This window comes from Micromys minutus (assembly GCF_963924665.1).
Source record: "Micromys minutus genome assembly, chromosome: 11".
NCBI lineage: Eukaryota > Metazoa > Chordata > Mammalia > Rodentia > Muridae > Micromys > Micromys minutus.
Window position 1 is genome coordinate 58127902 of NC_137980.1, and position 13208 is coordinate 58141109.

General features: G+C 57.5%; 2 protein-coding genes across 2 annotated transcripts in view; one reads left to right on the top strand and one right to left on the bottom strand.

Moving 5' to 3' along the window:
- Positions 1-524: 524 nt before the first annotated feature.
- ADRM1 (ADRM1 26S proteasome ubiquitin receptor) lies at positions 525-5087 on the top strand. Its single transcript, XM_080925768.1, has 10 exons — positions 525-653; positions 995-1208; positions 1768-1884; positions 2893-3016; positions 3293-3379; positions 3790-3871; positions 4041-4273; positions 4393-4550; positions 4638-4740; positions 4855-5087. The coding sequence occupies exons 2-10, from the start codon at positions 996-998 to the stop codon at positions 4959-4961; spliced, it is 1224 nt and encodes a 407-aa protein (XP_080781894.1). The 5' UTR covers positions 525-653; position 995; the 3' UTR covers positions 4962-5087.
- Positions 5088-5159: 72 nt separating this feature from the next.
- LAMA5 (laminin subunit alpha 5) overlaps positions 5160-13208 on the bottom strand; it is a gene marked incomplete at its 5' end in the record, with an annotated part of 47801 nt that continues 39752 nt past the window's right edge. Inside the window, 27 exons of the mRNA XM_080925767.1 lie at positions 5160-5506; positions 5645-5764; positions 5859-5949; positions 6020-6153; positions 6236-6389; positions 6481-6639; positions 6750-6945; positions 7018-7163; positions 7261-7375; positions 7460-7630; positions 7747-7877; positions 7978-8254; positions 8332-8480; positions 8560-8682; positions 8778-8940; positions 9014-9147; positions 9314-9467; positions 9548-9684; positions 9784-9960; positions 10037-10185; positions 10261-10440; positions 11130-11240; positions 11531-11633; positions 11725-11866; positions 12256-12410; positions 12570-12686; positions 12872-13068. Of these exons, the coding sequence (XP_080781893.1) occupies positions 5316-5506; positions 5645-5764; positions 5859-5949; positions 6020-6153; positions 6236-6389; positions 6481-6639; positions 6750-6945; positions 7018-7163; positions 7261-7375; positions 7460-7630; positions 7747-7877; positions 7978-8254; positions 8332-8480; positions 8560-8682; positions 8778-8940; positions 9014-9147; positions 9314-9467; positions 9548-9684; positions 9784-9960; positions 10037-10185; positions 10261-10440; positions 11130-11240; positions 11531-11633; positions 11725-11866; positions 12256-12410; positions 12570-12686; positions 12872-13068 (4076 nt within the window). The 3' untranslated portion in view covers positions 5160-5315. The remainder of the gene's footprint in view (positions 5507-5644; positions 5765-5858; positions 5950-6019; positions 6154-6235; positions 6390-6480; positions 6640-6749; positions 6946-7017; positions 7164-7260; positions 7376-7459; positions 7631-7746; positions 7878-7977; positions 8255-8331; positions 8481-8559; positions 8683-8777; positions 8941-9013; positions 9148-9313; positions 9468-9547; positions 9685-9783; positions 9961-10036; positions 10186-10260; positions 10441-11129; positions 11241-11530; positions 11634-11724; positions 11867-12255; positions 12411-12569; positions 12687-12871; positions 13069-13208) is intronic.

A 13208-nucleotide genomic window follows, 5' to 3' on the forward strand; every position in this document is an offset into this window, starting at 1 on the left:
TAATGTATGTCAAATTAGCACAAAGTGTCATGAAGCTGACACTTTCCGAGCTCTCGTGTCAAGAGACTACCACCTACCTTTTAAACCACGTGACTATTTTATGTCTCAGGCCCTGACATCTCGCTCACCCAATAATGCAAATCAGGCTGTCATTCTGCGGTGTGGAGAGAGATGGGTCCATTCAGAACTGGGTGGATAACGCAGTGGACAACTGTCCACGGGTGCATGTCACATCACAGCTCAGCCCTACCGCCACGTTTGTGTACAGCCCGGTGCCCACCATCCTCAACTCGACCTCTGCAGCGCCGCCCCGTGGGGACCCTTCTGTCTGTCCAGGAGGTCGGGGCACTGTTCCCGGCGACGCCGCCAGGGGTCGCCGCCGCTCCCCTATGACACAGCAACAATAGGGGCCGCTCTGGCCCGCGCTTCCGCCGGAAACAGGCCGCCGGCGCGGAGGCGGGCCGGACGCGATGGACAGCGACCCGGACCAATCGGGACCTGGTCGGGGCCGGCCGCGCGACTGACGGAACTCAATCGGCGGCGAGAGCGGTGGCGGGGCGGGCCGAGCGCGGGCTTCCGGCGAGGCCCGGCAGGCGCTGAGGAGGAAGAGCGAGCCCGGACGGTACCCCTAGGCTGAGTGTGAACACCGCCAGGTAGGGGCCCGGTGGCGGCAGCGGCGGCACAGGGGCACGCGGCTCCAGGCTGGGCCGAGGGGCGGGAGGACCGAACACGGCGGCAGCGCGTGGCCGAGTCAGTCCGGGCCGACTGCCGGTGCCCCAGACGCACCGGGGCCGAACGCAGCGAGCCTCCGCACGGGCGGGCAGTGACGTCGCGGGAGCGGGGGGTCCGCGGGGCTGCGCTCCGTCCTACGCACACCAGTTGGCCTTGGGCAGCCTGGCGCGCTCCCGCTCCCGGGCAGCCGCGGGCTGACCGGCGTATGGGTGGGACATTGCGCACGCGACGCCGCACGACGGGCCTCGCTCTGTTTTTTCAGGATGACGACTTCAGGCGCTCTGTTCCCGAGCCTGGTGCCCGGCTCTCGGGGATCCTCTACCAAGTATTTGGTGGAGTTCCGGGCAGGAAAAATGTCATTAAAAGGAACTACGGTCACCCCAGATAAACGGAAAGGGCTCGTGTATATCCAGCAGACGGACGACTCCCTTATTCACTTCTGTTGGAAAGACAGGACCTCTGGGACCGTGGAGGATGTGAGTGCCTGAGACCAGGCCAGTGGGGCAAGAGCTGGGAATATGGCTTTACCTTTAGTAGATTGGTATAGGGGTCCTAAGGTTGGCAGAGTGCTCCAGTCACTCTGAAGCCATGCACCCCGTGGTGACCATGGTACTTAAGGTTTTAGCAGAGACAGCCTGCTGACAGGGTGACAGAGTCAGCTGGTGACATCGTCCTCAGCCCTGGCTTTAAACTTGCAGTCTTGTGGAGAAGTGTGCAGATATGACCCTCGCCACAGCCTGGGGTAGTTTAGGCTCTGAAGAGGCTGCTTTCCTTGGGGTTCTTTGTCTCTCAGAGTACATTGTTCTTTGTTAGACTTAGGAGCAGCCGACAGAGTTGGTTGACCTTTTTACTTTTTTGGAACATAGTTGCAGGATGTTTCTGTTAAGTCATCTGGACCCTCCTCTGTCTTCACTGGGGTCTGAGATTTCTTGACTCCATCCTACTATTGGGGTCCAGCAAATTTTCATGGGACCTAAGCCTTGGTGGTGCACACTTGTGTGTGTGTCGTCTGTCTGACTGTCCTTGTGTTGACAGGACTTGATTATCTTTCCTGATGACTGTGAGTTCAAGCGGGTGCCTCAGTGCCCCAGTGGGAGGGTCTACGTACTCAAGTTTAAGGCAGGGTCCAAGCGGCTCTTCTTCTGGATGCAGGTAAGCAGGACGGTCCACTCTGTCTTTCCTTGTGACACACTTGAGGTTACTTTCCCCGCATTAGAAGGTGCTGACTGGAGGCCTGGTCTAGCTGAGTTCCCACATCTGTGGATAGCTCGTGGTTAGGCACCAGAGCCCTGCCCATGGACTCATCTACAGACACACAGCTCCAGGGCCTCAGAGGTGACACCCTCTGTTCTCTCAGCTGTTGGGTGCCCGCCCCCTTAAGCCTTCCTGTGCTGAGTGTTGAGGCGCCTGCAGCTCACCCCCATCTGCAGTGTCCCTCAAATGGTGTCTCCACATTCTGCCACCTGTTGAAGACCATTGGCATATTTGTGTTTCTTAGACTGTTAATGTGGCTCCGATGTGGTATGGGACATGGGCTCTCTTGGGGACATGGGTACAGTCTAGAGGTAGGGCTAGACTTGGGTGTCTGTTCAAGGGTGGGCACACAGCCAGTCATTACCACGCTCATCCTGTGAAAAGGGGCAGCAGCTGTGTGTCTGCAAAGTGCAAAGAGGGGAGGGGCTTCCTCTCAGCCTGGGTTCTGGTCACCTGAGCACAAGGATCCAAACAGGACAAGGGGCGTGTCCATGTTACAGAGCATCTTTAGGTGGAATGCCTCAGTTATGAGCATTATTAATGGAACCAGTCACTCTCCCAGCATGCCTTTTCTTGCTCCTTTGCTGCACAGTATTCTGTTCTGAAGTTTTGGGGCCAGCAGTTGCCCAGGCAGCTCATTACCTCCACAGCCCAGGAAGAGCCATACCCCAAAGGCACACCAGTCTTCCGTCGTAGTCGTTGGCTGTGGGGCCTACACTGTTACCATTGCTGTCCTTTTAGATTTGGGATGTCTGGTGCTGTCGCATTTGCGGGTTACACTGCCTCTCCAGTCACTGTGGGCTGAATCTGGAGAGGTGGCCGTGTGGGGGCAGGGAAGCCAGCAGGCGTGAGCTACCTCCTTGTGCAGACTGTTCATCCTTGCTCTTTGCACATCCTCTCTGGCAGGAGCCCAAGACTGACCAAGATGAGGAGCATTGCCGGAAAGTCAACGAGTGTCTGAACAACCCCCCCATGCCTGGGGCGCTGGGAGCAAGTGGGAGTAGTGGCCACGAGCTTTCAGCACTGGGCGGTAATTACCACCAAGCCTGTGTGGGACGGTGTCCTTCAGAGACTGGGAACATTTGAGGCAGATCCCTGCTTAATAAGTTCTGGTTCTTTCTTTCCTCCCATCTACACAGCTCACCTGGTCCCTGCCGCCTCCTTCCAGAGGCTGGTATTTCCTGAGTGACTCTTGGGTGGGGCCCAGGCAAGGCATCTGCCATAGTCAAGAATGTATAGTGCTCACAAGGGTCTAGGTCCTGGCCATGGCCATTACAGGCCCATGTCTGACTCCTGTGTTCACCAGGTGAGGGCGGCCTGCAGAGCCTGCTGGGGAACATGAGCCACAGCCAGCTCATGCAGCTCATCGGACCAGCCGGCCTCGGAGGACTGGGTAAGCTGCCTGGCTCCTGTGAGGTGCCTTTAAGTGCTCACTTGCAGACCTGGGTTTCCTCTCAGCTCCTGTTACTAGGGTCTCAGCCATGTCTGGGTGTGCCTTGTGTCTCCCCTATGGAAAGTGCTTGTCTGCTAGATGTGCAGAGAGTGACCTGGTCTGGTGTGTGTAGTTGACGGAGGTGCAGCACAGACGTCACACCTACTTAGAAGGCACTGTTTAAGCATGAATGTGGCTAGGGAGGAAATGACCTAACTTAGAATCGCTCTCAGAGTGCAGGTTAGCAGTGTGGTCACCTCAGCCTCCTATGGCTGCCTAACCCTCCCTCTCCATCCCTTGGCATTGGTATTGCAATGTGTAGCTTCTCTTGCTAGAGGGTGTATCTAGCACACATTTCTTTACTCCTGTAGGTGGCCTTGGGGCCCTCACTGGGCCAGGCCTGGCCAGCTTGCTGGGGAGCAGTGGACCTCCGGCCAGCAGCTCTTCATCCAGGTGAGCTCCCATCCCCCAGTGCCTGACGTGGGTACCAGGCACCACCAGCAGCCAGTGCACTCCCCTTTCTGGAGACCTCACTTGCCAGGGGAGGTGGTCCTGCAGACCTGAGGAGGAGCCCTGAAGCATGATGGGCCTCGCTGCTCCAGCACTTGCTCCTTTTTCCCAGCTCCCGGAGCCAGTCAGCAGCCGTCACCCCGTCCTCCACCACCTCTTCCACTCGCGCCACCCCAGCCCCTTCTGCCCCAGCAGCTGCCTCGGCAACCAGCCCAAGTCCCGCACCCAGCTCAGGTAATGGAACCAGCACAGCAGCCAGCCCGACCCAGCCCATCCAGCTGAGCGACCTCCAGAGCATTCTGGCCACTATGAACGTGCCGGCAGGGCCAGGAGGCAGCCAGCAAGGTAAAGAGCCCGTGGCATCCAGCCTCACTGGCCCACCTCACACAAGGCTCCTGATCTGCTGCTCTCGGGTCCCTGGGCTAGCACCAGGCCACTGATGACCACATTGCTTGTGCCCTTAGTGGATCTGGCGAGTGTGCTGACACCAGAGATCATGGCTCCCATCCTTGCCAATGCAGATGTTCAGGAGCGCCTATTGCCCTACCTGCCCTCTGGGGAGTCTCTGCCCCAGACTGCAGATGAGATCCAGAACACATTAACCTCGCCCCAGTTCCAGCAGGTATGTCCATGGCACTCTCTGCACCTGTGACTTTGGTGGGTCTGGTGCCCTACACACCCAGCTCTGCATGTCTGCTCTTGGTTGCAGGCCCTGGGTATGTTCAGCGCGGCCTTGGCCTCGGGACAGCTTGGCCCCCTCATGTGCCAGTTTGGCCTTCCTGCAGAGGCTGTAGAGGCTGCCAACAAAGGTGGTAAGTACCAATTCCAGTTCTGGCCGGAGCCAGCCTGTTTGTGGAGTGCTAGAGGCTGTCTACCTGGGTTGCAGCCCTAGCGTGAGGCTTAGTAACCCTCTGTGGCTATTTCAGATGTGGAAGCATTTGCCAAAGCCATGCAGAACAATGCCAAATCAGACCCCAAGGAGGGTGACACGAAAGACAAGAAAGATGAAGAGGAAGATATGAGTCTAGATTAAGTTATTCACTGTTCTTCCCCAGTTGGGATTTGTAGTTGTGTGGTTCCGTAGTGGTGATTGTGATTTGTCCCCCCCTTTCCTGCCCCACCCCACCTCACTAATAAAGTCCTCTCTTGTACCTGTCCAGTCTGGTCTTGGCCTGTGTTACTTGGGCTCTGTACCCCAGCCCGCCATTGCTCTGTTTAATCCACACACAAGTCAAAACAAGTCACTTTAATCTCAGGGGCCGATGGTCTTACAGATCTCAGCACTCAGCTGTCGGGCAAGAGGAACAACGTATAAATAAAATGTCTGTTCTGCGGTGTCCTTTCATTTAAAAGGACAGTGCATGCGAACACCAGGGTCTGGGCACACTCAATGCCAACGTAGCGGGAGGACACTGGGGTTGTCCTGCTTGGGAAGTGCGAGGACTCCTGAGGGGCATCCGCTCACCCCCACTGCTCCCTGGATTTGTGCAGCAGTCACGTTGACAGGGACCCCATTGATCAGCAGCTTCCTTAAGCATCCGCGGTAGGCGGGGGGCTCTGGCAGAGCAGTTGAAGACTCTGGAAATAGAGGGGCCAGAGAAGACCCATGTAAATGGCTGCTGGATCCTGTCCCTGCATTAGCTCATCAGCCTGGGCTTTCGCTACCCTTTCGGAGGGTGGGAGGATCGCAGTCCCTACAGGGCAGTTCACACTTACTGGGCAGGCTCCCAAGGTGCAGAAGTGCTGGAGAAACAGCTAAGGTCTCTGGCAAACGGCCTGTGGTGTGGTTGCTCTGTCTGTCTACCTCCAGCCGGAGTGTGTTCCTGCCCTTGACCACTGTGGAGCACATTTGTGTCCCCTAGCCAGCCAACCTGCAACGACCCTTCCACAACCCACCTTTCTCCGCAGAAAAGGAAAAGGGTCCCCTCACCTGCCACTCGGTGCCACTGTCCATCACAAAGCTTGGGGTAGGTCACCCACGTGGAGAACTCCCGTGCCCCATCATTTGCCCGCAGCAGGACCTGGGGTGAAAGACAGTTAGGTTCTGCCCAACAGGCCACAGTGAAGAAACCCGCAGCAGGCTCTGCTCACCTGTTCTGTCACCACCTGCAGCTGCACATAGGGCGTGGCCTGGGCCTGGCCCAGGTGGAAGATGAGGCCAGCAGCTGCCAAGGGCCGCACCTCTAGCTCCAGGCTCACATGGGGCATCTTGGCCTCGGGGAGCTCTGTGGGGAGGAGTCGTGATGGGAGAGGTCGGGGCCTGGCTTAGCACCCCTCTTCCCACAAGACCTCCCTTGCCTCACACACCTAATGTGACAACTCCCTCACTGCCTGGGAAGAACAGGCCTTCTTCCAGGGGGCCTGAGACACAGGGTGTGACCCCCACCATTCTCGTTGGGTTCCTCAGTGGCCGCTTATCCACCTGTAATCTCTTCATACAGCCGCTGAACCCCACAGACACCTGAGAGGAGCAAACGGATAACATCAGGCTTAGACTGCTAAAGGGTGCACATCCAGGCCAAGGCCAGGGATGGGAGTGGTGTGGTTCTCACAGGGAGCTTGGAACTGCTGGCAGGGAGACCTCCTACAAAGAGGGTGTAGGCCTGTGGACCCTCTGCTCTGTGGACCCGATGATGGGGTGCCTTCTGGCTCCTGGTCTGGCTGCCGTCCACCACAAGCTGTACCTGCTGCATTCCCCAACGGACAGAAACCTGGTGTGGGAAAAGCCTGGTTAAGGGTATCCCAGAACCCTGGGAAGAAAGGAGCTTGAGGGGCATTGCCTGTGCACCCACCCACCCCCCATCTCTCCTTAACCTCTTACCCTGTGCCACTGGCCAGCCCGTGAATGCCGGCGACTCTGGACCTGGAACCGGGGCCCGGGGCCCTCAGTCTGTGCGACAAAGCGTCCATGGTTTAGAAAGAGCACCAGTGAAGGACTGTGGCTCGACTGGGGGGCTGCAGAGAGCAAGACGCCCTGGGAAGCCGCACGTGGGCGGACGAGCATCGAGAGGTGGAGCCTGGAAGCCAAGTGTGGTGTCAGCATGGGCAGCAGCTCCAACCCCACCCAAGCCTGGCCTGGCCAACCTTACCTATTCCTGTGGGACGGGGAGACACCCACAAACTGCAGGTAACTAGGCAGGGGTCCCCCAAACTGGTATGCATCCTGAATAGTCCCAAGGAGCCAGGGCGTCGTGCAGGCAAGGTCCTGGCTGGGCTGACGACTGCGGCGGGAAACCTAAGGCACAGACCAGACCATGGTGCACTGACCAATTGTTTGAAAGCCAGAGCCCCAGCTACCCAAGCCTGCCCACACACCACTGTGGGTCCCCCACCTTCTGAGCCATGGCCTTTGAGGTCTGGATGAGTTGGGCTGGTGTGCAGCCTACGCTTACGTTGACACTCCCCATGTTCTGGTGTAGGTCAAACACACGCTGTGGTCCCCGAAGTCTGTGGGGGGAACAGGTTAGATACCTGTCAGTGACTGGAAGGCAGGGTCAACTGGGACTTCATCCCCTACACCCACAGGCTCACCGCTGCACAAAAACATTGCTGATGCAGCCACTGAAGTTATGGAAGGCACCAGACATGGGCAGGCCTCCCAGGAGGAGCCGTTGGGGTTCCTCAGGCTGCAGTTGGAGCATCTGGGTTGTTCCCTCACGGGACTTGACTGGTTGTAACTGGTCATCCACATACAGCCATACCCTGGGAAGAAGATGGTGTTTGCCAGCCTAGTACATTCTTCCTGAAGGGCCAAGCTTCCCCAGGCCCTCTTGTAAGGCACACTAGCCCTCCTTCCCTTTGCCTGAGGCAGGGCTTACCGTGTGACATTGCTGTAGAAGGCAACATAGTGAGGGGCGCCATCAGCAAAGGCCCGTTGAGTTTCCACCTCTCTGTTCATAAACCTGAGTGTCACATGGCCCTCCCTCAGGGTTACCTGGTATGGCCCATCCTAGGGACAGAGGCAAGGTCACTGGCTATGCTAAGCGTCCAGACTCATCTCTTCTTGCCCCCACAGACACAGACTGTGCCTGCGGCAGAAGCAAACTCACCGGGGAGGTACGGTAATACAGCAGGTTGTTGTCCTGGGTACCACGAAAGCCAAAACCGGAATAGACCTCGCCGGTGATGGGTGCCACATCAGGAAGTGGTAGCGGCAGGAAGCCGTGGCCGTGGAAAGTCATGGAACGTCCCACTAGAAGGTCAGCAGTGCAGCCGAAGCTGATGCCCGTGGTGTTCAATCGTTTGAGGTCCACGTACTTGCCGAGAGCCTTGATCCCTTTGATGCAGCCACGGACAGAGCCTCCCGAAGGGAAGAGCTGCCGCAGGCTACAGGACACCAGTCAGGTCGTGAGTGGCCGCCCTGGTGGCACTGGGACCCCACATGCCCCAGAGCCCGTGCTCACCTTGCAGGCAGCTGCTCGGGTGGCACACCTCCCAGGTAGTAGGCGTCAGCCATCTCCAGCATGTTATCCTGATCTACACTGAACACAGTGGTCCGCTCCACGCGGACCAGCACACGCTTGCGGATGCCAGCCAGTAGAAACACTTGGATCTGCAGGGGATAGGGTAGCACGCTTCAGGAAAGCCAAATTTCTCTGCCGGTCCTCCCGTCCCCAGGCCCCTTGTCTTACTGCCTTGTTGGATGCCGTCAAGGCTTGTGGGGGCTGCAGTGGGTCGGCCTTCTTCAGGCCAGAGCCAAAGTCATACAAGAGCACAAGGGTACCTTCCTGTACTGCCAGGCACAAGAACTGGCTCTGTAGGAACAGGGCAGAGCAGGGTCAGCTCGGAGACCTTAGGCTCACATCAGGGAAAAGTCAAAACAAGGAGAGGACACAGGGCTCAGCCATGCCTCTTGCTTGAGGAAAAAGATGATCCCGTTGTAGGACACAAGGCGCAGCTCCTGGTCAAAGCGTTTTGTGTTGCTGAACTGCTTCTCAAAGCTGATGCGGGCAAAGCCACTGCCATCCAGGTAGGAGCCGTCTGTGAGCCATGGGTCACCGGTGGCCTTGGAGCTGCAGGTTAGAGGCTTCAGGTCAGTGGAGGGTGGGTGATTGGAGACACAGGGTGCTGCTGGGCCTTACCTACCGAGCACAGGGCTTGTCCACCGCAGTGTTCAACTTGAAGGTCTGCTCAAAATTGTACAGGCTGACTACCTCCTCGTTCAGTGTGCCCATCTCAATGCAACCCAGGTAGCCAGGGAATCGGAGGGGTTCAGGGGGCTGGGGGCAAATTGCAAAGTCAGGGCATCTTCCTACCTCCTAGAGACCAAGCACGCTCAGACTTGTAGAAGCCTGAACTTAAAACCAGATGAGGACTCTTCCCCAGATTAAGATAGGCAGGACCGCCAGAGCACTCCAACACTCCCCGAGGCTGAGCCAGGCCCACCGTGAAGTTGCTGGGGTAACCTCCCACGTAGAAGACAAAATCGTCAGGATGCAGGTTGAGTAGTCCCTCCTTCCCAGGGGCCACTGTGTCCCCCTTGATCTCATGAACCATCTGCTTCTCCACTGTGACAGACATGTGGCCAAACTGGAGGGTCCTGAAGAGCAGAGGCAAGCAGTGAGAGACAAACAGGACACTTGGAAATACAAGCCCAACCTCTCTTCAGGGTAACCCTACCTGTCGATGTTGACGGCTACAAACTGATCCCCAATGATCTCGTCAATGCTGAGAGTTGTGGGGCCAGCCTCACCTAGCCGGTACACCCAGTGCACCTTCTGATTACGCAGAGACACTCCCATGTAGTCCCCAGTGGCCTGTGGTAGTGCCCAGAAGACTCAGTCAGGATGGAGACCAAACACGACCCATTTCTAACTTGCAGTCCAGTATGGCCCATCCCCACTCCTGCTTGGTACCTGGTGGCTACCCATGTACAGAACAAAGCGGTCCCCCGTGTTCTCGCCAGGTGCGGGCGCTGGCACGGGGCTCTGGATGTAGAACTTGAGGGCAGTGTAAGCAGCAAGGTCAGCAAGGTCTCGTGGGGTGCGCAGACGTACCCCTGTACGCCCATTGAACTTCATGGACACCTTGACCTGGAAGCGCAGCACAAGACAATTCACCACCCGGCTCCCCAGGTCCACCGCATACCTCCCTAAGGTGAGTACCCACCGTGTTGGCGGCACTCCGGGCTTGGGCAATGAGCTTGCGCACACGACCAATGTTGTCAGACAAGGCCAGGCTGGCGTTGTGCACTCCGCGGTTCTCCAGACGGCTCAGTTTGGCCAGCAGCTGTGGCAGTGTCTTCTCCAGGTTAGACACTGCCAGAGAGGCGAGATGTGAGCCTTACCTCCCACACCTTGTCCCCGAGGAAGACAGGGACCATGCCCGCTCACCTGAACTGCTTGCATCCCGTTCCACCTGGCCCAGGTCCTGGCCTCGCAGGCCCCCCAGCTGGCCCTGCCACCGGTCCACATTCCTCTGCATATCCTGAAGCTGAGACTGCACGCGGGTGGCCGTGTCTCGGGCTTCTGCAGCCACAGCCTTGGCGTGAGCGATCTTCTCACTGGTCTCACCTGTAACAGGAAGCCATGCCCAGTGGCAGCCAGCTTCAGGTTCCTAGGGCCCTCGGCTGCAGACACCCACCCCGTGGATGGCATAAGCGTCACACTTGCAGCTCAATACATTCAAAATCCTCCCCACTCTTCTCTTCTTGGCCCTGCGATCTTCCCACCGTGGGACCATTATCAACTCCCAAGTCTTGCCTGGGTTTTAGGTTTGTGACAGGTGTGCCTGGGACATTTTGGAGGCCACAGGGAAACCTAGACGACATGGTCAGACCACGCTGTTGTCAGTTCTGAGCCCTCTTGGAGAGGCAGCCAGATGAACCCCACTCTGACCTCTGTGCTCGCTGGTCAGCAGGTCCTTTTCAGAGCTCCTTCTCCCAAACCAAGGGATCTGCTGGACACGTTCCTACATCCTCTAGTAACTTACCCCGCTGGGCCTTGTCCCATGTTCGCCCGTAACTTCACCACTGTCCAGCACTCCTGTGACCTGCCTTATCTATGCCAAGTGCCTGCAGGACACTGTGTTGGTGCCCCGTGCCTCAGAGATCAGAGGCACAAGCCCAGAGTGCTCCTTAGCATGGGAGCTTCCTCAGACATGCCGACTACAGTCAAACTCATCAGGTGTGAGCGCATCTCCTCTCACGAGGCACTACTGAGTCCGGAAGAGTGGTAGGCAAGAGCAGGGAGACGCTACATACTTGTGTCCATCGCCAGCATGGTTTGTGCCTCCTGGATCTGAGCTGCCAGCTGGTTCTTCTTGGCCCGGACATCATGAAGCTGGGTCCCCGCGGCCTGCAGGCGGCCCTGGGCTGCAGAGAGGAGGCAGCCTCAGTGGCAAGGAGTTCTACCCAACCCTCCTGCCCACAGATGGAGTAAGAACAAAGTCAGCCTTGAGCTTCATCCATCCTCTGGCTGTGGTCCCTTGGCATACCACCAAGACAGCTGACATTACACCCCAAACCCCACCCTCAGAGTAGAAGCCACACAGGCTAGGCACATTTAGTACCTACTGATTCTTACACCAGACCACACTAGGATCATACCAAAGCTACGGGGACATGTCCCAGATATCTGTGTACCCAAGGATCTAGGTACTCACCAAGGCCCAGCCTCTCCTTATGCCCAAGGATGGTCTCCTTCAGGGCACTGCTGTTGGCTAACAGCTGCCGGGCTCCAGCTGCTAGGCCCCGCTGCACCACCATCTGCAGGAGGTCAGGGGCTGTTTACATGAGACTGCTCACACCATCAGGCCTGGGAGCAGGGCTCCTGTGGGCCAGATGCTCAGAGCCTTACCTCCCATGTGCGGCTGGCCTGCCTCAGGGCCTGGCCTGCGGCATCCTCGGCAGCTCGAACAGCCTGCAGGATACTGCTGTAGGCGTTGGAGGCTTCCACCGCCCTCTGAATGAAGCGGTCTTGGTTGATGCCTTGGATGATCCTGCCGGGAAGGAGGGAGGATCATGGGATATGTGGTTGGACGAGTATAACCTGGCAGGCCACATCTCGGGGTCTCTTGAGATGGCTCAGTGGTTAAGAGCACTGACTACTCTTCTAGAGGTCCTGAGTTCAAATCCCAACAACCACATGGTGGTGCACAACCATCTGTAATGGGATCCATTGCCCTCTTCTGATGTGTGTGAGGACAGCTACATAAAATAAATAATTCTAGATCTGCTCCTTTCTGCCAAAATTTGGGCCCCAAACTTCCCACGAGACTACAAAAAGTCTGATTTCTCCCTCCAGGATTCCTTCCAGACGAGTTGCCACTACTGTGGGCCAAGTGTACCCACAGGCATCCAAGTCACACCCTTGGGGGGTGCCACATACCCAGACAGGTTGATCGCCAGCTGATTGAGCTTCTGAGCATGGGCCTCGGCAGCCTCCACCAGGTCCACCTTACTGCTGGCCGGGGAAAAGGCCTGCATCCTCTTCAGTAAGGGTGTCCAGGCTCCATCCAGGCTGGCCGCCAGGTGCTCTAGGTCCTGTGATGACCGTGGGCTTTATTTCAATGACCCTCCTGATGTGGGACCAGGTGGTACTATGCACGCAAGTGAGTCCGGGACAGCTTTAAGCTGGCAGCAACCGGAAATCTTACAGGAAACTAGCCAGGGGGAGCGAGTGAGGTGCAGGGGTGTACTTACCTCCTTAGCCTGGTCTATGCCCTGCAGAAGCTCAGAAACATGGCCCAAGGTGAGACTGGCGGCTTGCAGAGTGGCCTTCAGGGTAGCATTGTCCTGGGACAGTTCCTGTTTCCATTGCTTGGGACAACATTTTAAGAGAGTGAGAATAAAGGCCGTTATGGGGCCCTAAGATCATAGGGCAATGGGGTGGGGGTGGAGAACGGGAGGGAGGGAAGGCCTGGGTTTGAGAGAGCATGGGGGGACAGGCGGAAAGGACCAAGTAGGAGGCAGCAGAGGCAGGGACACAGGGCAAGAGGGCTTACCAGGGCTTCTCTCAGCCGCTCCTGGTTGCGGCTGTTGAGTTCATCAGTCTCCCGGGTGGTATTGACTGCATGGTTCAGGGCCTCCCGCAGGTCCATGAGACCAGACTCATACTGAACCAGCTGGTCCCGGATGTGTGTGGCCAACGACTGGTTCTCCTCCCAGGAGCTGGTCAGCTGCTTCTGGACATGAGCCATCACTGCCAACACCAGAGTAGGAAGGTGGTCACCGTGCTACCTAGACCCCCTTCCTGACCCCCGTCTCTGCCTAGCGCCCATCGAATCCACCCCTAGAGTAGTCCAGTTGCTGAGATGTTTGCTATTTGGCTCCAGAGCTCTC

What these genes read in the sequence shown, in the direction of transcription:
- ADRM1 (XM_080925768.1), top strand. Translation starts at nt 996, where the DNA reads ATGACGACTTCAGGCGCTCTGTTCCCGAGCCTGGTGCCCGGCTCTCGG. An exon ending in AGCCGGCCTCGGAGGACTGG is followed by an intron (nt 3,380 to 3,789) that starts GTAAGCTGCCTG and finishes TTACTCCTGTAG; the next exon opens with GTGGCCTTGGGGCCCTCACT. An exon ending in CCTCGCCCCAGTTCCAGCAG is followed by an intron (nt 4,551 to 4,637) that starts GTATGTCCATGG and finishes TCTTGGTTGCAG; the next exon opens with GCCCTGGGTATGTTCAGCGC.